Below are 23,913 nucleotides of genomic sequence, written 5' to 3'. Positions count from 1 at the left end.
AAAATAATTAATATCCCTCCCTTCCTGACACTTCAAACTTATGTTCAGAGATAAAGCACTGCAGGAAGGCAATGATGTTTTTGCTCTGCAAGCAAACAGCCTTGTGTTGCAAAGTTAGGCAACACATTAGCTTAGATTGTTAGGAAGAAAAACTGAAATTTAGATTTAATGGTACTCCATTAAGAATGCTCTGCTCAAGTGACTGAAATACAAAACATGAAGTAGCTAGTAGACCACAATTCAGATTGTAATCAAAGTATTTTAATGAAGGAAGATGCTTCCTACCCCAGATTTCCCAATGGACTGCTGAATTTCATTAAGAAACTCCAACTGCTGCTCTGCATCTTCTAATTGCCCTTGCATTAGCTGACAACGGATAATTCCTGCAACATATTAAAACATTTTATTGCAGATTCGTCTTCCTAATCAAGCACATGCTTTGTTTTCCAGAATTAACTTTTTCTCTTCTCAACCCCTTCATAAAGTGGTGATACAAGAAGAAAGAATAGATCAAGACTTATGGTAATGCAGATTTTATGTACTTAGAAATACCTAGGATAGATGATACACGATTGATACATTAATATATGCAATGATATAAAGCAGTTTCATGGAAAGATCTCATCCCTTATATCAGAAAATTTAAAACAGTAAATCTTCAACTGGTTCCAGACCAAGTAGAAGCACCATAAAGTTTGGCTTCTAAATTCAGAACAAGTACAAGAAGCAAGATGAAATTAAAACAACCCCCACACACCCCCAACCACACAAACAAACCACTCCTACTCTCTAAATTTTTCATTCTGTTTGAAGTTCCAGATTAGAAGGCAATGGCATAGTCAAGGAGAAAAATTGCAGGGGAAAATCTGTGAAGCAAGTATGCCATATTTACTCTCCATTTTCTTGACAGCAATTGGACTTTATCAAAAGTTACCTTTTTTTCAAAGAACGTAACATGTACATAAAAAGTGTCAGATGTTTTGACTTCATTATGTTTTTCAGTCTAATTTAGACACGTATGTAGCCATTGACAGCTCGTTCTATCAAGTTTCCTTGAATTTTTTCATTTTTGTAGTGCCTAAGAGTTCTCTAGTTCCTAGGCACTACAGAAATAAATAATTAAAAAAATACAATCTCATCTCTGTCCTCACCATTACTTTGAGAGTTCTAATTTTAAAAAATTTCACTTTTCAAAAGGAAGACCCAAAGACATATCCAGTGAGGAGAAACTGTTGCTACAAGAAAGATGGCATAACAGGAATCAGTAAATACTGCCCAATGTTCCTGTTCTAATAGTTCTAGTTTTTCCTAGTAGCAGTAGTAGGAAAACTTGATCAAAAAGCATCATCTGTCTTAAGACCATAAAAACCAAATGAAAGTGTAAGACCTTACCAGTTAGTGCAGAAACACTTGTTTCATCAAGTGTCATCGCAATCTTGTACCATTTTAAAGCTTCTTTCTCTTTGCCTTGTAAAATCATTTGGTAGCCAAGTTCAGTAGCAAATTCTGCATTGTCCGATGCCAAATCAGATGCTTTTTCAACTAAGGTTTGTGTATGTTGAAGGATGAGCTGGTTCCGGCCACACTAATGGTAAGAATAATCTTTAAACCTTAAGTTTTTCTTATTTTTCAGATTCATTTAAAAAACCACACTGAACATTGCTGTAGCAGTTGAGACAACCTCTCATATAAGACTAATATAATCTGTAATAGTTCTATAAAAATTGAGGCATTAAAGTGTGCTGGATTAAAACATAAATACACAATACCATACAATAAGGAATACTTGATAGAATTGTTTTAAGGAAGCATTCAAAACAACTGATAAATACAAAGATTAAATAAACCTTCAGTTTCAAGGCTATGTGATTAACCTTGTCATTTTCCTACATTAAGAAGTTTCTCATTTAAAAGCAAGCAGTAAAAACATTTTTGGAATGAGATGGCTTAAGTATTGTAATTCATACTGAATGTAAAACATTAAAAATGTAGTTACCAAAGGCTACTCAACGTAATCTATTTCAATTGTCTGCAATCTTCTACTTTTTAGTAGACATTTAGCATCTGTCTACCAGAAAATAAAACAAAAACCAGGATGGATAGATAGTTGTACGCTGCTTAAGAAAAAAGCATACTCACTGTTCTACTGAAAGCTAAAGCCATTTTACAGAAGAGCTGCGAATTACGTGGTTCTAACCTGTCCAGTGCTTTAACTAGGTCTCCCAGTCTTGCTGAAGCCTTGGAGAAAAAGGAGTAACATAATAAGTAATAGATAGAATGAACAGATTAGGACAATTGAACAGTTTTCACTAAAAACTAGTCACATATCTTATTATGCAGTAATATCTTGAAATCTAAACTCAGAAATTTTGAGGGCTAGGAGTTAGATTTATTTTGGAATTCCTAGAAAAATTCTTTGGAATAGTAAAGTGGCAATAAAGTAGATCATATGTCCTCTATACATGCTCTAAAAAAAGTGAAAGATTTGAGCCGAATCCAATATAACAGAAGAGTCCCATAAAGCAAGATAGTCTGAGGAATCCGATCTGTGAATCTTGTTCAGGCTTCAGTGTGGTACAGACACACATGCTCAAAACCAAAGCACTTCCAGATGCTCAGACTCTTAAAAAAAAAAATCACAGTTTCTCAACCCACCAAAGGTACTTTAGACATTTCTGGGGTTACAATAAGGTACATGGGTTTTCTAAATATGATTTTAGACGTAAACACCTGAATTGTGTTTAAAATTCATCAGGCTTTTTAATTTTTTCCTAGACATGGGTCTTAGTCACATGTAACATTTTACCCCAGAATCTTTTGTTTACACCCTACCATGTCCAGCAACTTTCATTCCTGGATGGCTTTATTGAATTGGAGTCTGCAATTGTTACTGTTTCTCCAGATTTCCTATGATTGTGCATAAGTAAGACTTAAATTTGATTATGAATACACTAATGACTAAAATGCAATAACTAAAAATGTGTTAAACAACCTAAAATATCTTTTCCTCTAGAACTTGAAAAAAAAAAAAGCTACAAAACACTGAAAACACTTTACTTTTTTTGCTAAATTTCCAGTTATATTATACCAGCATCCTTGCATAATGAGAAAAAGATATTTAAAAATATTTCAACAGTTTTTCGTTACAATTTAGATAATATATTTTAAAATTTCCTGAAAAATGGCACAAGCACCATATGTACAAAATACATGCACATAGCCCTGTGCAGTAAAGGATCTTGGGAGTAGAAGGAAAAGTTAAAGAGAATTCTTAGAGCTAAAAAAACCCCCAGTAATTGTCAAAAAAGGGTGAACAAAGCATAGGTTATACTAACTAACATCGCAGACTGTTGTTAAGTGACTATGATGCCCTTCCAAAAATTTATCAGTACTAGACCTCATTATTTCCCATATTTCAATTAATAAAATACTTAAAATTAATGGAAGGCTTACAATAACTTATGAATTTATCAAACGAGCATTTAAACAATAAAAGATTGCTTTGATGATTCAAATCAACATGATTCAATTAACTGTCCTGAGGAGACTTCTGTTTGGCTTGATTCCTGTTCTCTGGAAAGATGGAGGTAAAAACTTGTGTTTCCGCTGGCATCCAGAAAACACCCCAACAACAAGCTACAGCAGCCATTTGAGTCAGAATAGGTGAATATACCTCTTCCTGCAGATAAATAACATAGCACAGGACCAGACAAAGTACACAAGGAGAAGAAATAAAGAAAATAGTGCATGTGGCATCTAGTCCCTACAACGGCTGTGTTATGATCAACAGTCTGCTAATAAAAAGACTCACCTCAGATATATTTCCCTCCCTGCACAAATAATGCAGGGCCTCCATTCTTATGGCTTCTAAATTGAGGGCGTCTTTCTGCAATAGTCTAAAGCCAAACACAAGGTGAATGTAAAGAAACCAAAACAAAACCTTTGCTCAATCATCTGTTTTACCCTAAAAGGGGAATAAAATAACTTGTATTGCACAGTCACTTTAAGTAACAGCTCTCAATTGTAAGCACAGCTTTGTTACTTCATGCCTATCTCAAAAAAAGGTCCTCTTCATTCCAAAATGGATTCATGTATTGATGTAGTATCCTCACAGAATTGCAAGGCTGGGTTCTAATAAAACTTAATTTAGTTCAAATTTATTTAAAAAAAAAAACTGATTTAACTAATTCAAATTCATTAAAAATGAATGGAAACCTATCTACTTTTGTTTCAAAGTGTTCTTACGGGGTAAACGTGGCAAGAACACAACTAGTGGTGTGCTACTTCATACTCAACCTATGTGCCGTTTCAACTGCCTGCTCCCAGTCCTGCAAGGCTAGTTGTAGCTTCATCTTCTTTATGAAAGCAGGAATGAAGTTTGGAAAGTTTGCAATTATCTGGTTCACAGTTTCCAGAGCTCCTGAATAATTCTGTCGGACCTCAAAATACTGTGCCTAATGGAAGGAAGAAAAGTTGCATCAAAAGGCTGTACACTCACATAGGTGAGAAGATTCAGTTCTTTCGTACAGAAACCAGGAAAAAGACCTAGCGAGAGAAGTAAATCTTTCTTTAAGTAATAGTTTTACTTCAGTATCAACCACAATTAGAGATACTGCAACAATTAAATAGCAAAAGATAACGTGTAAAACCCAGTGTGTGGTAAGCACTCTATAACAAAGGTAATTGCAGCATTTACAAGTTACTAGTCAGCTACAAGCAAGAAAAAGACAGATGTAGCTGAAGAGTAAGAATTGTCTTATTAGGTTTCACATAACTTTGTATAAAGCATCTCACAATTTTAGGATACTGAGCACAACCCACAGATTAAACATTTTTTCAAGCCCTGCGGTACGTACCATCTAAAAACCCACACTCGGTAGGTCACTGTTGTTGTTGCCAGAATTATCAATTTTTTAATTGTAAAGCAATTTACAGGGTACTTCAAATACAAAACTACTTCAGAAGTATCAAGTATCACAGTTTTAAATGAATTTGAGTAGAAATCAATTTAGGGCTTAAATCCTCTATTTTGCTTTGACACTTAAAATTTACTTACCATATTCCAGGTGACTGTGTGGATACAGTCATTTCATATTTTTCAGACAGAAATGGTGCACAACAGTTTGAGAGTTAATTTCTAAAGCCATAGCAAGATAGCTGTCTGTAAAATCTAATTCAGTAACTAAATTTGAGATAGACTGGTAATTGAACACAACAGTCTTCATACAGCCAACCATGCACACTCTCCTGAACTTTAGTCTTCTTATTTTCATTGAACAATTTTTTTCTGCATTTAGCTTTGAATATTAAACAAACATTAATATAATGATTAACAATGTCTGTGATATAAACAAGTAGTATACTCTGAAACAGAAAAATGTGTAAAGAAAACAATTCATGCCACTCCCTTAATGAAATACAATCAAAATAAACACTTGAAATGGACTAACGACAATTAAAAAAAAGAGTGCTAATGTTCATAGATGATCACACTACGGTGTTAAACTACTACTTTTTTTGCCATGGCACACAGCAATTCTGTAATGTGGACAGGTGTCCTGTGAGGAAAGGAAGAGATTACACATACTTTTACATTTTCAGGTAATTTGAAGCCTCATTTCTTACATATAAATACATGAATAAAAACAATTTTTCTTGTGTCTATAGTAAAATCATAAGCTCAATATACATTTAGATTGACTGTATTTAATCTATACCTTTCTTTTTTACATTGTGTCTAATGGACCCTAAAGTTTCATCTGGTAGTTAATTTTATTCCAAAAAGAAAAAAGTGCATCATTTTAATATACTTAAAAAAACCACAGATGTGCAGGAAGACACAGTTACCAGTTCCAGTTCATAAAAAAAAACCAAAAAACCACAGAGTGGAAATTTTATTTAGTGAAGCAGTATTCCACTGCAGCAATGTTTTATACTAATAAGAGAAATGTAATAATACAACAAGAATGCCCCAGAAATTCATAATTATGTATATAGTAACAGACACAGTGTGCCATTACTGTAACCCAGGCATGCCCCTTTGTCTTAACCTACAAAGAAAGTGAGAAGTCTTACGAACCTCGGCTACTCGTTAAAATTAACTACAATTTCAAATAGGCTGTCTACCACAGGAAACAGAAGTGTCAGTATATTTTTATTGTGCTAGTAATCAATTTGTATGATAACTGTTCTATATTCCTTAAACAATTTAATACATCAATTCAAACTTCATTTCTGCTAAAACCTAGTCTTTTCCGCTGAACAAAAAGAGTATGACTGAGCTATATTTCTACGCCTTGGACAAGCTCACTTATAGACAACTCTTCTCAGCATCTCTCTAATTACTCTACGAGGCTAATATGACATTTAGGAAGTGTTAAAATCATGAAGTAAACTTACTTTACCAAGCAGAGCAAAAACATCACGGCCTTCCTGCAGTGCTTCATCAAAGTATTTCACAGCTTTTTTGATGTGAGTTTCCTTCCCACAGGTGAGATCAAGCCATGCTTTCAAAATCAACCCCTGTAAACAAAATATAAATTGGAATTCTTCACTAACTAGGTAGTAAAAGTATACTAGATAGAGTAGTAAGTAGAAATAACCTGAAAAAAAAATAGGACTTAAAGTATCTATTTTTAACTATTTAAAATATATATTTGAAATTATAACCAGTCTACAGCATAAGCCAAAACATAAGTAATTCATTTCAGCATTAAATTGATCAAATAGTTTATTTACTTACAGGATTAAAAAAAACCCAAACAACATGGCACTGAACTAGTCTAACATGCTCAGCAGACAGAACAAAACCTTGCAGAAGTGACTGCATAAGACATTAAGAATATCTTCTGTAAACATTCCTGCAGAATATGTTCTTAAGATTTTGTTTATATGACACACTAAGAAACATACGGGGTGCTGAAAAATGAGAGAAACTTGGTTTTTTCTTCTACTGTCCGATTAAAAGAAAAAACTACGTACAAAAGGCAAAGATCTGACATTTCCCAAATCTCCAACAGTATTACAAAAAAAAAAAAAAAAAAAAAAGAATATAGTACTTAGAACTTTTAAAAGGTGAAATGTGTCTTTTCATTGAAGGAATTATTACTTGTAATTAATTAATTTGATTTCTGTTATGTGCTCCAGACATTTAATTATAGCTTAAGTAAATCAAAACTATTTTGAAGTGCTAGATTATTTAAACAAATTATAATTGCCATCAGAACAAAATTTAGATTATAAAACATCACTAGCACTTTTGTAACATAGAATTAAAGGACTAATGTATTCAAAACTCAAAGGTTAGTAGAAGAGCCATATTTTGTAATTGCTAACAATCCAGGTCATGGTTTTGTTATGCAACAGAAATTGGCTGAAATCCATACACTCAAGCATTTAAAAAAAAGGGAAATGTTTTACTTCTATATAAGGAGTACATAAAGTATCTTATCAAAAGGAACTGCATATACTAAGCAAATCATATTTCACTAAGTTTAAGCACCCCTAACCACCTCCTGAAAAAAATGAAGTACACATAACTTTGTATTGTCAAACTAGGAAAAGGGATAAGCATAAGCGAACTTAGGAAAAAAGGAAAACTATTTGTTTTCTATATATTTAAATGCTAATGTACATTTATATGTATGTCCCTCTAAAAAAAAAAAAAAAATTATTTCAAATCCATTAAATACTTCAGCTGGAAATATTTCCCACTAAGCAACATTCCCAAATAGTGTCTCTTAAAAACAAAAACAAGCAAACAAAACCCAACTACTACAGTTTCAATAAGCAAAGGCATAAATACTGCTATTTTACCAAAATGGCATATCCTTAGTCTTTTTAGAAATTAACGTATTAATGCTTTGTGATGTCCTTAATTATTTCATTAGTAAAAATTAGCCAGTAATTAGAAATAACTAGAAATTTTAATAAATAATCAGTAATAGTTCAAAAGCCAAGGCATTACTTAAATTCATAATGCATTTTCAGAAATTAGTGTTTAGAATAGTTGCAGATTTCTAACTCACGTAATATCATATAAACCATAAAACTGTAGATTACAAATTCAGCAATGTACTGAACCACACAGAGGAACAATTCAGAAACATTTGTGTTTAATACTAGTGTCATAAGAGAACAATTATGCATTCAATTTTAACAGCTCTGCCTTGAAGGTGTCTAACTACAAAAAAAACCCAACTTTTTTTTGTTCTTTCTCTCCTTGAATTGAAGCTGATACCTCCTTTAAAAAAAACACAGTAAGTTTTCACAAACCTCTTTAGAGATTAAAGATTCTAGTGAATTTGATGTCTGTATATAAATGCAGAAGACATTGCTACATACAACACTTACATAGATTTTAAAATAAATTACATTCAGTAAAACTCTAGGCAAATTTTGCCTTTAACAACTGCTGAAAACGTAAATCCCTGATCCTCTTGGTATTTTTGAGTCTTCAGATTCAAAACAGATGTCTCCCTCTAGTGAGACTATCACGCTTAGTTTTTTGCGGGGAATTATGATGCTCAGTATCAAGTAGCAAAATTGGCATAACTACATGTTATTTCCATTGGTCAATGCAGACCTCTCATGTATTAAGTGAAAATGAATACTTAGCGGACAAAAAAAATCATTATGCTGAATTCTATTCGGCCCTGTCAAATGAATTTATGACATTAAGAAAGAAAGTATTAGAACACAAAACACTTAAAGGAAACCTCCAAATAGCATTGGTGCAATAAGTCTAGCTTCACAGCATACATGGTCCTATTACTATTTTATATAGGAAAAAAAGTTACCTCTTTACCACCACCGGAAACTTTGATCATTCTATCAACATATTCACGGGCTTTGTCCTCACGACCAAGATGCCACAAAAATAGGCCAGCAAAATACAGAGCCTGCTGTCCTGCTGTTTTACGTTGCTCCTTCATTTTTGCATCCAACTCTAGAATAGCATCTCGATCTGAAAAGGTTTTGATCACAGCTTTTGTTGATAACATCTCAAAGTATTACAAAAGAACAGCACATAACCCAGGGGTTCCAAAGCAAACCTTGTTTTCTGTATTATATGTTGATAAACACACAGGCAATGCCTCCCAGTTGAAAATATTAACCAGGTACAGATGTAAAAGACAGAAGATGGCTCCCATCAACACAGTCATTTGTGCAAGAACCCCGCTATTTATTAAACCTTAGATTTGTAGCTAAGACTTCTGCCAGATAAATGGAAACTTGACAATAAGGTTCACATTTATATCAGTGTCTGCCAAATAAGTAAACAGTTAACTGTAGAGCAGCCTAAAATGCTGAACACAAGACAGTTTAGCTCCAGAATCCCTGGAAAATGTGTGAAGTGTTTCTTAACAATAAAGTTCATTTTCTTACATCCTCATTGTTATTGTCAGTTGCTCTCATCAGGTTAATCCCACATAATAATTTCATTTGTTGCGTGGGACTTACTGCCGAATATTTTTTTACCCACATTCATTTCTGGTCCTTTTTTAGGACCCATTAAAATCAAATGTCTGACTCTTACTGCCATGACTTTCTCAGAGTCTTGAAATGCATAATAATTTTGCTGCCCTACAGTATTAATCTTCAGGGACTCAAATAAGAGTGATGTCATTAGTCAGAGCTGTTTAACATCATACTGCTTAACAAAATTGTCAGTAACAGTTATAAATCTGCACAGTCAGGAAGATACCAGGGCAATAGTTTAATGACAACTCAGATTACCTGATAAACCAACTGTGTTTATGAGAATATAATTCTAAGCAAAATAACCCAGTTTTTAGATTGGAGAAAGGAATACCAACGTTCACAAGGTTCTCTTCCCCCTTTGTAAGGTCAGGGTAACTTGAAAGATAGAAACAGCACGGCTTTAATGACTTCTTAAGTTGCAGTTCTGCTCAAAAGTACCAATATCAGACAAGAGTGAATCACAATCACAAGAATCGGGGGGGTTTTTTTGGTGTTTTATTTTACCGTTCAGTCTTACTCTCCACAGTTCTGTGTTTTGGTATTTTTGTTTACAATCTTGGTGTCACTCAGTTCATGACTAGATACTATGTCAAATGCAAAGCTGGAGTATACCTTTTTAAATTAGGCAGAATTAGTCTACAACTCTCAAATCTTCACACACAGCTCTCTAAAACATGAAGCAGTATTGTCTTAATGAGCATACCTGGATTAGGGCTCTTTTTATGGGCATAAATGAGAGCCATCGTTGTACAAAGTGACACCTCCTGTTTGTTTTTAATAGACTCCAACTGACGAATACCCTCTTGGATGTCACCTAGTGAAAACAAGTGCAGAATAGGCTATAACATTTTTCAAGACAGACAATAACAGCATCAAACTTCAATCTGACTTAAATTTTTCCCTCTATTTTTTTCTTCTTTGTTTTTGAAAACACTTTCTTCATAACTTCCTTCATTATTCACACATGCATTTTCACTTGTTTGTGCGAGTCTTTCAGAAAGACACAAGAAAGAAAAAAGCATCTCAATGCAGAGAACTTGAAAGGAGTTATGTGCTAGTTCTGCCAACTGCCATAAAGATGAAAATCATCTTTATTATTTGTTTTATACAGGGCATTGAGCAGCTCTTTTTGTTCCTGTTTCTTTATATAGCCAGGATTTTTGCCTTGTTTGTGTGAATCTTTTGAACATCAATAGAAGAGACAATAACTTGAAAAATAGGAATGTATGATTGTAAAACAAACAAAGTCAGGCAATTTGGAAACGGACCGACCACCTCAAAATCTTTTGAATCCTTCCTAGCCCCCTGCCACAGCCCTCCTCCACTTTGGGTTACTTGTTAGTATTCTGTGACAGCCTTGAAATATGGATTTAGCTAAATAAACTTCTCAAAACAGTTTAATGTACACAAAGATCTTCCCAATAGGTATTAGCTGTCAGCTTCTCTGAGGCAGATGAATACAACAAAGTTAGATGCAGCTGCACTGAAGGGAAGAGATATTAGCTGGAACAAGCAAATTTATCTTTGTGATACAATGCAATGGGCATTTGGGCAGGGCTCAAATTCCCTCCGAGGAACCTGTTTACCTGACTGACATTCATGTAACCATTTAAAAAAAAAAAAAAAAAGGAGAGATACTCATTATTTCTAACTTCAGCACTATGTCCTCTAGATCAATTTCATTCAAACTGGGGGGTGGGGTAGGGTGGGAGGTGGGGGCAGTGATAGATCATGAAACACTAGTAATCTTCTCAACATGAAAAACATTCAGTCTGCATAACACTGCTTTTTTTCCGTGTAGTAGACTAAAGACTGAATTTGGTGACGCAAGGAAGACCAGCGTTTCGGGAGGGTGGCGGAGGGACAGTGCTCAACAACCAGCTCCCCAGCCCCACGTTACCTGTCCTCAGGGCGCCGTAGGCCCGGTAGAAAAAGAACACCGGCTCGCTGCCCACACGCCCCAGCGCCTCATCCGCCGCAGCCCGGACGTGGTGGAAGTAGCCTTCTTGGCAGTAATAATTGAGGAGGGCCTGCGGGAGAGGCGGCCTCGGTTCACTCGTGCAAACGCTTCACCCCGGAACGGCAAGAGACCGCGCCGACCGTCCCGGACCGGCCTCCTCCGGCCGCTCTCCCTCCTGCCCTAGGCTCCACCGCCCCCTCCTGCGGCTCGCCGCCGTCCCACCCGCCGGCCCCAGCCCCTGCGCAGCCCCACGCCCGCGGAGAGGCCCGGGACGGGACGGGACGGGACGGGACGGCGCCCGGCGGCACCGCCCACCTGTTGCACCTCGGCATCCATCGTTGCTACCCAGCACAGCTGAGGGGGCCCTCCGGAAGGGCGAGGGAGAGCCTGGCCGCACGCTGCCATTGGCTGGCTAGCAGGAGCGCCCGCTGCCATTGGTTTGGAGGGAAAGGAGGCGGGAGAGACACGGGAAGTAAAACTTGGGGAAAAGGCCGGAACGTGTTTGGCGGCCTATTGGGCACTCGGGAGATGGGGGCGGGACCACCTAGACGGGAGGTCCCGTACCATTGGGTGGGAGGTGGAGGGGGAGGGGTTTGAACGCACCTCGACGGGCGGTGCTGGCTGGGGGTGCGGCGCCCCCTGTCGGCGGGGACGGGTGGTCTCGCCGGCTCTCCCTCAGGAGGGCTTACAGCCGTTAGGCAGTCACTGCCTGAATGCTGGACGGAAAGCTTTGAGAATTCGTTTTCTTGCTTTTTTTGGCTGGACATACGACGAAGTGGCTCACACTCCATATGTTTCATAAAGTGTCTCAATGCTGAGCACTTCAAGTTATGTGAAGCTTCTCTGTAGAGATGAAATAGCAATGGGGTAAAATCAAATACAGAAAGTTCTCTCTTTTTTTTTTTCCCCTCTTTCTTTCCTCCTAGGGAATTACAGAGTTGCAAAGACTAGTAAAATTCAGGTTTTCCCCTGGAGATGAAAGCATCCTCAGTCATTGTTTCTAGACACCAGAAACAAACAACCATTGCTAAATAACGGTACTTTAGAACGGTTGTGTTGTTTCATGTTTCATGCAACATGAAAACTGTCAATAATGCCATTTAGTACAAGGAGGCAAACCCATCTCGCACTTAATTAGTAGGTGAAGCTGATTCTTCTAGCGGGGAGCGCTCAGAGTAAGCTTTCCTAACAAATGCATCACACGTGGCATTACTCCATTACACACTTCTCATCCCCAGTGTCAGGAAGGTGCCAAAGAAGTAATATGTAAGAATATTTGTTTTTCCCTTGTTGGCCAAGATGATCCTCAAAATTTCCTGTTATGTTTAAGTGGTGCTCTACTTGTTCTGAAGTAACATTTCAGCTTCTGTAACATTGAAAACCTAAAGCAGGTATGAGAAACAAGTATTTTTGCTGGCCATGACCTATGATCTGCAGTGACAGTAGCACAGTTCTCATTTATCTTAAAACTACTTCCTTGAGAAAAGCAAAGTTTAAAAAGCTGTGTATAGAATATTAAAAAATATTATTCAATTTACTACCTTAAAGCAGTCTATTATTCCTGTCAGTTTGTGGATAATTTACATACTTTTAAGCTAACCTCTTAAGACATATTTTGTCTACATATTAATCTGAAAATACTTATCTTTTAATTTTGATACTTACACTTTTCTATCAAAGTTTTTGACTTTTTTTAAAATAATGCTTTTCAGAACAGTTTGAAGGAAAAACATTTTCCTCCCTTGAAGGATTTGTGATGAGTTTCAGGGAAGATGCTATCAAATTTTATTTCTGCATTAGCAACTGAGCAAGCATACGGAATACAATTGCTCATAAACTGGTTTTATACTAAGTTCAGTATTCACCTCTGAGTGTTTTCATTGTAAGTTCATAGAATCATGGAATCACAGAATCATTTAGGTTGGAAAAGACCTTCAAGATCATTGAGTCCAACCATCAACTATGTCCACTAAACCATGTTCTGAAAGCTGTAGGAGAAAGCAACATAAAAATATGTAAGCATATAAAATGAACATTTTCAGAAATTCACTGAAGCAATTGATAAACAATAACCAACAAGCCCACTTTCCAGCTGCATTTGCATTTTTCCATATCAGTATCCACAAATGATAGCTTCTAGTAACGTGGTGCTTCCAGAGAGTTTCTTAAAAATTCCTAAGGAAAAGACCAATGGTTATTCACTCTGACGCCAATTCACCTTTTTCAGAAATCCATTTGAATAGAAGATGTTCTATAGCCTATCTGTGGATAGTAACTAGCAAGAATAAACTGGTTTCATAATCCAAGTCGGGGAATGTCATGTATCTAGTACTATTTTCAGTCCTCTTTTTCTCTTTGTAAACTCATGAATGCTCAGTTCTCATTCCTCTAAATGCTCTGAGCCTTCTGGGACACACTCAGGACAGCTCTGGTATTTGATGGTTGACTACCCCACTGCATGGAGCTGCTGCATGAACTCATGAAGTTACTCAGGGCACTACTATTGATACATGCAGAATCATCATGCTCAGTGTCTAACATGCATTGAATTAGAAACTCCTCGTTGGTGACTAACAAGCAAGTCCCAAGGATTTGCTTACGTGGAAAAACAGTATAGCTGGCTGTAAAGGTTTTCAGTATCCTCTCATTCTGTGGTTTTAGAAGCATACCCTTTTTATATTGATGTCAGATAATAAAGACAAAAGGAACATACAATAAAAAATGGAATCTTTATTATATTGGCGCATTAATAATGTTCTTTAGCATCAGTTAGGGTAATAGTAGCATTTTCCTGCATGCAGTTCACTAATACAGTATTAGTCAATAATTTTAATAAAAGTAATCTATATTTAATTTTCCTGTGTAAGAAACATAAAATGTCCTGATGTGTTGGATTATACAGTTTTGCTACTTTCTCTTTGTGAAAAAATATTGTGGACCCAAGATAACATTTAGAACTGTTCTAGTGCAGCATGAATCAGAAAAAAAAAAAATGTGAGTAAATATGAGAAAAGATTAAGGGTTCTGTGAAAGAAAGGTTGTATCTGAAAACTTATGATGCAGGCACTGCTTAGACATTCAATTTTAACTTTACACCATTTCCCAACTGCAAAAAACCTTAGATTTTTAGAAGCAAATGATGAACTTATTTCACAGAAAGTATTGACATGTTTGCAGATATTGTAAAAAATAAGAACATACAGCTATCCATTCTCTTAGTTATATCTTGTTCTCTGGAGTTCTTCTGTGAAAAAGTGCTATGGCCAGAAAGTAACAAAAATGGTGTGATATCAACCTGAAGATAAAATTCAGTTCTTGTTTTATGTACATAATGCTGAAAAATAAAATAAAATGATTTTTACAGTATTTATATTTGCTTATAAAATTCTAACATTATTTTCAACAGGTTTAGTAGTTTTCAACATGTCTGTACAGTTTGGATATACACTATATGCTTTTCACTGAAAATTCAAAAATGTAAAACAAATAAGCTCCTAAATAGCTGCAAAATATTGCTTAATGGTATGGCGGAATGAGGTCTTGTTGAGTAGTTTATTTCATTTAGCTCTGATGTATGGCTTCCCATATTTAAGAATCCTGGACAGTCAAAGGAACAGCAGCATAGGCAATATAAACATGCATTGATAGCATCCAAACTAACTATAATGGTAGATAATACATAATTTTACCTGTTGAATGCTTGCACACTACATTTATTGTGGTACATATTTGATGCAATAAATGTGCTAAGGTCATTATCTGTTTGCTCAAACATGCACCACAGGTTAAAAATTACTATTTACATAGCAGAGGGCTTTTCGTTAACAGGTACAACATCAACCTTACTGAGAGCTGAAGATGGCTAAACAATACTGCAGGATAAAGCAGAACAACTTTATAAAGGGCTCTTTTTGATCAATTTGGAGGGCTGAGGCAGATTCATTTAGTACTCGTAGGCAGAAAGACATTTGACAAAGACAAAATCTGTGACTCCAGACCTAGAAAGAAGTTTGCACTTTCTGAAAATTAATGGTCTGTGCAAAAAGTAATCTGTTTCTACTGTTCTTGTGAGTTATAGGGGACTTTACAGGCATACCAGACTTGTTTGGATGTGGTACGACATGAATACAATAATTAAGCACCTCAAAATCTGTTATTCCTTTCCAGAAACACTGCGCTAAAAAAATCTGTTGTTCTTTGTGACTTAATGTTATTTTCATGCATGATCTATAAGTGCAGCATGCCTTCATGCAAAAATTTCTGTGTGTATATTAGTCGTATAATAGAACACCTGGCCCTTGTACCTGTAAAGGTGTACTTAATGCCCTTCCCCAACAGAAGCCCCATTTACAAAAATAGTCACATATAATAAACGACATATGAATAAAAATAAGATGAATCCACCAACACAGATTTTGTAAAAATATGATGTGTGTGGCAGTTGAAATGCAAACAGTGGATACAGTTACTGTATTGTTTTATGCTAAACACACAAATACTTGGTTTGCACCCCTTTTACTGGTCCCTACAGTCTGAGTAGCCATTTTTTCTCTCCTCTTCAGCAGTGTCAGCTGGTAGTGAGAACAGTAACCTCCTGTCAAGGTTGTTTCCCCATATCACAGTCACAGTCACTGACGAGGGGTCACTGTCTTTTAATAGGCACTGACCTTTAATGTACAGTATATTTGTAAAAATTGTCAGTTTGGCATAGACCTCCAGCAGGAGTCCTGTTGACATAAACACATGATCCTTACAGGGTATGAACAATTTTGCACATAGATGATTTTGCTTGGTATTTGCTTTTATTTCTGAACATCTTTATCTTCCTTTTCATGCTTTTCTTTGACTGGCCTTGTTACACGATCATAAGAAGGTGGACAAACTGCTGTTGATGCGGTTATATCGGTTTTCTCTGTAAATGAGTTTTCATTTAACTTGTCAATAAGGATTTCATCTTTCATACCCTGACCAGCCCCTCCTTCAGTTTTGTTTTTGTTATAGATAAAGGAAGCTTGTTTTACTGTTCGTTTTAAAAGGTGACGTCTATAAGCCCGTTGAATAATGACAGCAGATACCTCCTCCTGTTTTCTTTTTAATGTGGTTGTAATTGGTTCGTAGGAAGCTTTTGAAGGATTGGATGCCATAAATCTATCTTCCATCTGTATTCTGAGGGCATCCATCTCCCCACTTTCCCCCAAAACACGCTTTGTGAAAGCAAACAAGATGTCAAGGCAGTGAATTCTGTCACCACTTACCATGGGCAGATCCATTGCAATAAGCTGAACTTTGTTTGGTTTGGGTAGATGAAGAGGAGGCTCAAGTGCTGCTGCAAAATCAGACAGTTTCTCAAATTCCATGAATTGTGTTGCATCAGGATCAAACTTTTCCCAGACTTCATAGAACATCTCAAAGTCATCCTCACTCAAGGGTTCAGCACTTTCTTCAGTAGCAACACCAAAGTTCTCCAAAATCACAGCAATGTACATGTTCACCACTACCAGAAACGATATGATAATGTAGCTGACAAAGAAGAAAATCCCAACGGAAGGGTTGCCGCAATCACCTTTAACAGAGCTCCCTGGATGAGCTTTGTTAGGGTCACAGTCTGGCTCCCCACTGTTAAGAATTGGGGCTAGCAGACCATCCCAGCCAGCAGATGTGGTAATTTGAAATAGGCAGATCATGCTGTTGCCAAACGTTTCAAAGTTGAACATGTCATCTATACCAGCTTCCCGCTTAACATAGGCAAAGTTGGACATGCCAAATATTGCATAGATAAACATGACCAGGAACAGCAGCAGACCAATGTTGAACAAAGCAGGAAGAGACATCATCAAAGCGAAAAGCAGAGTGCGGATTCCCTTAGCGCCTTTAATGAGACGCAGGATTCGACCGATTCTGGCAAGTCGAATGACTCTGAATAGTGTGGGGGACACAAAATACTTTTCAATCATCTCGGCTAAAAACATACCTAAAACAGAAAAAAATAAAACCAAGATACGTTACTACTTCATCTCCATATCATAGTAGAAATTTAGAAAAATAGTTTTAAAATTGGTGGTTCTCTGTAGCATTTGAAGATATTCTGTAGATTCCACTTGCGTAATTTCTGTTATACTTAATATTTGCAGGTGCAATATATGTTGAATGATTGTAACAGTTTTGATGGTTAGATTAGGTAAATTATTAGATAAAATGAAAAGTTGCATGACTTGGTTGTAAACCTTGCAACGGGAAAAGCCAACCATATAGGTCTATTTGAGTAGGAGTTTATCTTATATTCATTTTACTCACTTTTTAGTTTAATAAACCAGACTTACCTACTATTGAGAGGATGACAACTACAAAATCAAAAATGTTCCAGCCTATAGTGAAATAGTAATGGCGAAGTGAAATTAATTTCAGGACACATTCTCCAGTGAAAAGGACAATGAACACCAGGTTTATCCAGTATAAAATATTTTCCATTTCTTCACTCTGATCATCAGTCTCTACCATCATAGTAACCATGTTAAGACAAATAAGAATCATGATGCTGATGTCAAATACTTGCTGTGTCACAAAATCAAAGACCATGCCTTGGAATTTGTTCTGAGGAGAAAAGAAAAAAAGAATCATCCAATACAAACTGTAATTGTTTTTCTTTTCCTTTTAGAAGAAAGTAGAAAAATATTTGCAGTAAGGCCTATGAGACTTCAATAAAAATGTAACTAGTGATCTTAAATAGAGTAGTCAAATTAAAGTGAATGCAACAGCTTAGTTCAACCTTCTTTGTCTGTATATTCATACCTAAAATGGTTGCCAGGGAAAATAATTTTTTTTACTGTGTTTTCATTTTCCATTTTTGCTGACTGATACACTAGTTAATGATAGTTTTCACATGGGCATATTTCTGCTCTCTATATATCAATAAAAACTCAGCTGTTCATAAATAGCTATTGGTCTGACGTATATAAATAATTTTACCCCTGGTCTTGGTATAGGTTTTTGTGGTTTTTTGGATCCCAGCTTTTTCATTGCATTGTAGTATTTCTTCTGCTCTTCTGTCATAAATATGTCTTGACCTCCAAAGTAAAAACATGAAATCAAAACTGGTTATAATCACATTTATATGCAGTGTTGAAAAAACTCTTAAAGAGAAACGTGATTTATTTATTTATTTCATGAATATCAAGAAGACCGAATTGGGAAAAATCTCTTCGCTATCAAATGCAACCTATGCATTTAGTCCAGAAGTTATCTGAACATCCAGTACTGCATCTCACAAAAAATAATGCAGCATTTTTCTATATTTTCCTTGAACTCCAAGAAATCCTTTTCAATACCTCTTTTGTAGGAGGAGATGCGGTAAACAGCATCTGAGAGAAACTCAAATAGTCTGGGCTGCTCAGTACTGTCACTTCTGAACTGTGATTTTAATGAAACAATGGAAGCAGACAAAGTCAGGTTTTCAGTACATGGATGCGTTAATGCTTTAGCTATCTCTAGTTTAGCAACCACAACATTAACACTGAGACTCAAAGTCTTCAAGGTTTTTGAGAAGATAGATTATCAGACTTTGGAGAAACTGAGCTGAAGATTGAAGTGTTCTTGATACTGTTAACAGCAAAATACTCTCTTTCAAGTCTTTTATCTTGATTAGCTTCCATGTTCAATTAAGTTCTGATTAGCAAAAGCCAGAACTGGCCTTTGGAGTCTGGCAGTGAAGATAAAGAGAGAATTATGGGTCTTTCATGACAACCTAACCAAAATCCACTGCCCATAGTAACTTTCTTGTAGAGACAGCTTGAATGAAAACCCATCAGACTCCACATACGTCTTGAAGTAAATTTTTCCTGGATAAAAGATATGTGCAGACATCTAATTCCAGGAATGTCTATGAACACATAGGACTGGATGCAGCCCTTTCGTGGAGGAGTGTTTGGGAAGCTTGAAGACATGAGAGTGCATGCACAGTGCACTGGACAGGCTCCCTAACCATATACCTCTAGGCTTCTAGCATGTAGAGCTTCCAAAAATCTTAGCATCTCTCATTACTAACATAAACCCAAAGAAAGTGATGAAGTCCAGTAAGGTAAAATTAAACTAGTAATTCATAGCTGCTTATGTCCTTTAGCTTTCATTACCTTATCTATTTACAGAAAATAATTTTAAAGATGAGCATCTGATGCCCAGACCACCTGTACCAGTGAGATTATCTACATCTGCACTATGAAACAATAAAAAATGGCCCTGAGATAGTTACAAACCACTCCTGTTCTGTATAGTTTCAGACTGTTCAGTTGCCACAAGATAGAACTTGAATACCTGGGATCATTAAACCAGCATCTGTAGTAGTGTGATGAAATAATGCTTTATTTTTCATAACCATGTAGCTATTTTTTGTGTGCTGATAGAATCACTACAAATCAAGAAGAAAATCATCAAGAAATTATGAGTGCTCTAATGTAGAGGCCTAAATCAGAGGTTTGATCATGTAAGGAGATTTCATGAAGTTTAGGCATGGAAAAGCAGATGACTTGAGGAAGACTAAAATGGACATTGAAAACAGGAGGGTCTGTCCCATTCACTACAATGTAAAATCTTATGACGTTAATGCATACTACATCTTGGTAAGATTTTTTTATCCTAATATACTTCAGCTTTTTCAATTTTGAACAAACCTTGGGTGTACATTCCATATATCATGCACATGTAAAAATGCAGTATTTTAGAATATCCTTAGAAGAGAAATGAAACAATACTTATCTTCTTTTTTTGCTGATTGAAGTTATCAATAATGACACCAATGAACAGGTTCAGGGTGAAAAAAGACCCAAAAATTATAAAGATGACAAAATACAAATACATGTACAGGTTGTCTTCATACTTGGGTTGCTGTAATACCTAAGAAAAAAAATGTGAAATATCATTCCTAAGATATCATGTGAAAATTTGAACTGAACAAGTAGCAACCTTGGGCAAAATGTCCTTAATATTTTGTGTTTGGACAACACCTCTGTCATTTATATAAATGTATTTTGTCCATTCCATCTATTACTGACAGCATCTGGCAGTTTGCATTTAGTTTTCCAGAATTTGTTACAGCAGAATCTCATATTAATTAATTTAATTTTGTTTCATTCTATTGTATGGATATGAATTGCTTTTGGAAGATATATAAAGACACACTTGTTGATAGACAGACATCAAGAAAAAAAAAAGATAAATATCTGCAGTACTTACATCTCTTGAGTCAATAGCTGCATACATAATATCCATCCAGCCTTTAAATGTAGCCTGTAAACAGTACACACCTGTTTAAGCATAGAGCTTGAAGACAATCCATATAATTATTTCCACCGAGTACAGCACCAGGAATAATTAGCATAACATGAGATTTCTAGATAATTTTGTCTCGGCCTTTTTCACAGCTGCTCATCGGATACACTGCTATGTATCCCCCTATTTTGTCTCTATATAAACATTTTAAGCAGTAAGTGTAATTAACTTATTTCTAATTAATTAACACAAATGATAGAATGCAGTGTCATTTTAGTGGACTAAATGTTCATCAAATCATGTCAGCTGCAAAGGCTATATACAGCTGAGAAATAGCCTTACGTAACTGAGTTGCCACCAATGAAGACTGATGTGTAGTCCCTCCCTCTCAAATCAGTCAAAAAGGTGGCAACCAAAGGGAACCAAAAATTTGATCAGCTCAGATAAAGTATTTTCCTATCAATCAGAATTTTTAGTTTTCTCTACTTTGAAAGACTGATTTAGTAATTCTATTTTCACTTTAAATATATTGTATTGTGTTTTACAGAGGCTAGATCCCTCAGATATGTTCTGAGATAAACTGGTAAGAAGAAGATGTGCTTTATGTGATCAAAGACTTAATATGCCTCATAGGTGGTAGCATTTAGTGAATTTTTATAGCTATTTCTTCTGCCCAAAATCTGCAAATTTTTATATTTGACTGTGAGGTGTAGATTGCATCATCTGAGTGTTCAAAACAGAAAATAATTTTCTCTTTGTAGCAATTAGTTCTCTTTTGACTAGGCAACATCTCCAAGTAGAAATCACTCAGCTTTTAATGCAGTTGTGCCCAGAATAAAACAAAGTGAGATAGTTCTCTGTCACTTAATCCCTATTATAATTTTGCTGAACAAGGCTGCAGATCATTGGTTCCTTCATATTCCTTGCCATAGAGACCAGTCGCAGAAACAGGTCAGGAGTGGAACACTCTTCATCCATGGTTATTGCTGTATCTCCATCATCTTGAGGTTTCATTTCTAGTGGAGATTTCAAAAAGGCTTTGCTTATGCAGCATACAAAGCAGCTGGCATCATCCTGAAGTGAACTTAAAATGAGAAGGAATTATTTTCTTAAAGGAAAAAGAGGTCCCTTACAGTTTTGAAACGGTGGAATACCAAAAAGAGCATGGTTATCCTGAGATGCAAATCCAGTATGCAACAACTTTCACATCTTGGGGCCAACACAGAAAATATGGAGTTCAGGCAACTTACAGTACGATGGTGAAATCAGAGAACCAATAAATCAATGAATCTGAAACAAGTAGAAGTCTCAGCTGAATAATTTAAAGTCCTTGTGGAATAGTTGGACTGCAAGGGATTAGGAGAGGTAGGATCAGCTTTATTTATGTAATTTCTAATACATGTTTAACATGTTCTCAAAGACTTAATGATGGACACTCCACGATCTCATAAAAAATATTTATTCCGACACTTGTCTTTATTGTTTCCTGATATCTAAATCCTTCTGTTGTCATTTTAGACTGTCACTTGTCATAATCATTACATATCTGGAGAACAGAGTACTAATCATCCTTTGTGCAGCACCTTTTACTTATTTGCAAACTGATTGTTGCTGCCTTTCTTCTTTAGGTTGTGATCACTGTTCCTTCAATCTTTCCATGTAGATCTTGTTTTCCAGAACTCTGATCATTCTCATTATTTTCCTCTGAGCTCTCTTCCACTAGTTCATCTCTTGAAATGGTAACCAAAACTGGACTCAGTATTTCAGCTGAGGTCTTACAAGGTCTAAATAGGGCATGATGATTACTTCACGTCTTAAAGGCGCAACTTTTGTTTCTGTCTTGGTACATTATTTGCATTTTTTGGAATGTCATGTTAGGTGGAAATCAGCGCTTCAACCTGAAACACTAAATGCAAATAATGGGCATACTTTTACATGAGAAAGATGATGCAAATGATGGAGTGGCTCTTCTGCAAAGTGTGTGCTGTTGCCTCAGATTCAGATACATGGTGATCCTTGCATATCACTCCAGGGAAAGTGGAATTATTGTTTTTTGTAAAATTATTGGTATAGCCTAGACTAACTAGAGTGAACAGGGAAAAAATAGACTAATTTTAAAATATTAAACTTCACCATCATCAGTAAAGTACTCCATTATAAACAGACAGTACCTTTCAGCTAGTGCTAGGAAAAAGAGCTGAAAAACTGAGCTGTGTTGTTGTTGTTATTATTATTACTATTATTAAAAAGGCAACTTGAAAAGCATGTGCGGGTAAAAAAATGTAAATATAACATATTTCTATCTTGCAGTTCAAAATATGTAAAGCACAATGTGTATTTTCCACAATGAGTTTCACGAAACCATATTACCATTATTGAAGAAATGAAGACAAAAACCAATCCCAAAACCTAATTAAAATTAAGTAATTTTAATAATAAAATACGCTCCCTCATAATATTATTCATTTTATTTGGTTTTTTACTGAAAATCAGTAGGAATCAGTGAACGTAATCATTATGCAAAACCATTTACACTAGTTGAGAACTTAGCTGTGAGAAAAGAGATTCTTAATTCCCAAAGCAGAAGCGTCAGTTCAGCAGGAGAACTTGTAATTTTTAAATATGTTGCCTGAACAATAGCAAGTAATGGAACTGGAGGTTCAGTGTCAAGACATCACATTTAATGAAAGAGTATTATTTCTACTGCATTCAGTAGAAGCTTAGGCCTGCTTAGGTTAGGCGTAAATTTATCTGCAACACATTTTCTTTAACTGGAATAAGGTATGATTGAGGCATTTGTGCATACTGAATAGAAAATAACCCAGAAATATGACTAAGACATCAAATTCTTAGTTTCCTTTTTGTATATTCAACTATAAAAATATATTGTATATTCTTAGTGACACTGAATCAGGAGTAATTCATTGATTTCAAAGATTACAGCAGTGTAACTGAAATCAGCATCTGTTCCAAATGTTTTTTTCCCCCAAGGAAATTTGAAAAACATGCATACAACTGCAGATTCAAATGTAGTTAGAAAAAACAACAAAACAAAAATCTCCCAATCTACTTTACTATGGTTAAAAGTATGAAGACTTTTTTCTCTAATTAATAATTTCTAATGAAGTTATAAGTAATGCTGGAGTTTCACCACTCCATTTCTTTACCAGGAATAACCACCAGGAAGATTCACATTCCCTTTTGAAGAT

The 23,913-nt window shown here is 35.7% G+C and overlaps 2 protein-coding genes across 7 annotated transcripts in view; both read right to left on the bottom strand.

Moving 5' to 3' along the window:
- The window catches only part of TTC21B (tetratricopeptide repeat domain 21B), a 42,937-nt gene extending 31,070 nt beyond the window's left edge, over window positions 1-11,867 (bottom strand). The window contains exons 1-10 of the mRNA XM_052792301.1: window positions 11,759-11,867; window positions 11,384-11,513; window positions 10,187-10,297; window positions 8,799-8,965; window positions 6,400-6,522; window positions 4,297-4,454; window positions 3,812-3,896; window positions 2,140-2,238; window positions 1,393-1,585; window positions 286-383 (exon numbers count right to left, since the gene is read on the bottom strand). Of these exons, the coding sequence (XP_052648261.1) occupies window positions 286-383; window positions 1,393-1,585; window positions 2,140-2,238; window positions 3,812-3,896; window positions 4,297-4,454; window positions 6,400-6,522; window positions 8,799-8,965; window positions 10,187-10,297; window positions 11,384-11,513; window positions 11,759-11,848 (1,254 nt within the window). The 5' untranslated portion in view covers window positions 11,849-11,867. The remainder of the gene's footprint in view (window positions 1-285; window positions 384-1,392; window positions 1,586-2,139; window positions 2,239-3,811; window positions 3,897-4,296; window positions 4,455-6,399; window positions 6,523-8,798; window positions 8,966-10,186; window positions 10,298-11,383; window positions 11,514-11,758) is intronic.
- A 2,286-nt stretch (window positions 11,868-14,153) lies between these two features.
- LOC128143708 (sodium channel protein type 1 subunit alpha) overlaps window positions 14,154-23,913 on the bottom strand; it is a 102,634-nt gene continuing 92,874 nt past the window's right edge. For 5 of the 6 annotated variants that reach the window (XM_052791231.1, XM_052791235.1, XM_052791230.1 and 2 more), the window contains exons 23-27: window positions 20,669-20,722; window positions 20,192-20,329; window positions 18,410-18,514; window positions 17,764-18,034; window positions 14,154-17,414 (exon numbers count right to left, since the gene is read on the bottom strand). In XM_052791231.1, the coding sequence (XP_052647191.1) occupies window positions 16,246-17,414; window positions 17,764-18,034; window positions 18,410-18,514; window positions 20,192-20,329; window positions 20,669-20,722 (1,737 nt within the window). In that variant the 3' untranslated portion in view covers window positions 14,154-16,245. Of the gene's footprint in view, window positions 17,415-17,763; window positions 18,035-18,409; window positions 18,515-20,191; window positions 20,330-20,668; window positions 20,723-23,913 lie in introns of those variants that run through there. The other variant, XR_008235855.1, reaches the window with a different exon arrangement.

The sequence above is a fragment of the Harpia harpyja genome, chromosome 7 (genome assembly GCF_026419915.1).
Source record: "Harpia harpyja isolate bHarHar1 chromosome 7, bHarHar1 primary haplotype, whole genome shotgun sequence".
NCBI lineage: Eukaryota > Metazoa > Chordata > Aves > Accipitriformes > Accipitridae > Harpia > Harpia harpyja.
The sequence above is the reverse complement of the archived record's forward strand: the minus strand, read 5'-3'. Positions and strand labels throughout refer to the sequence as shown.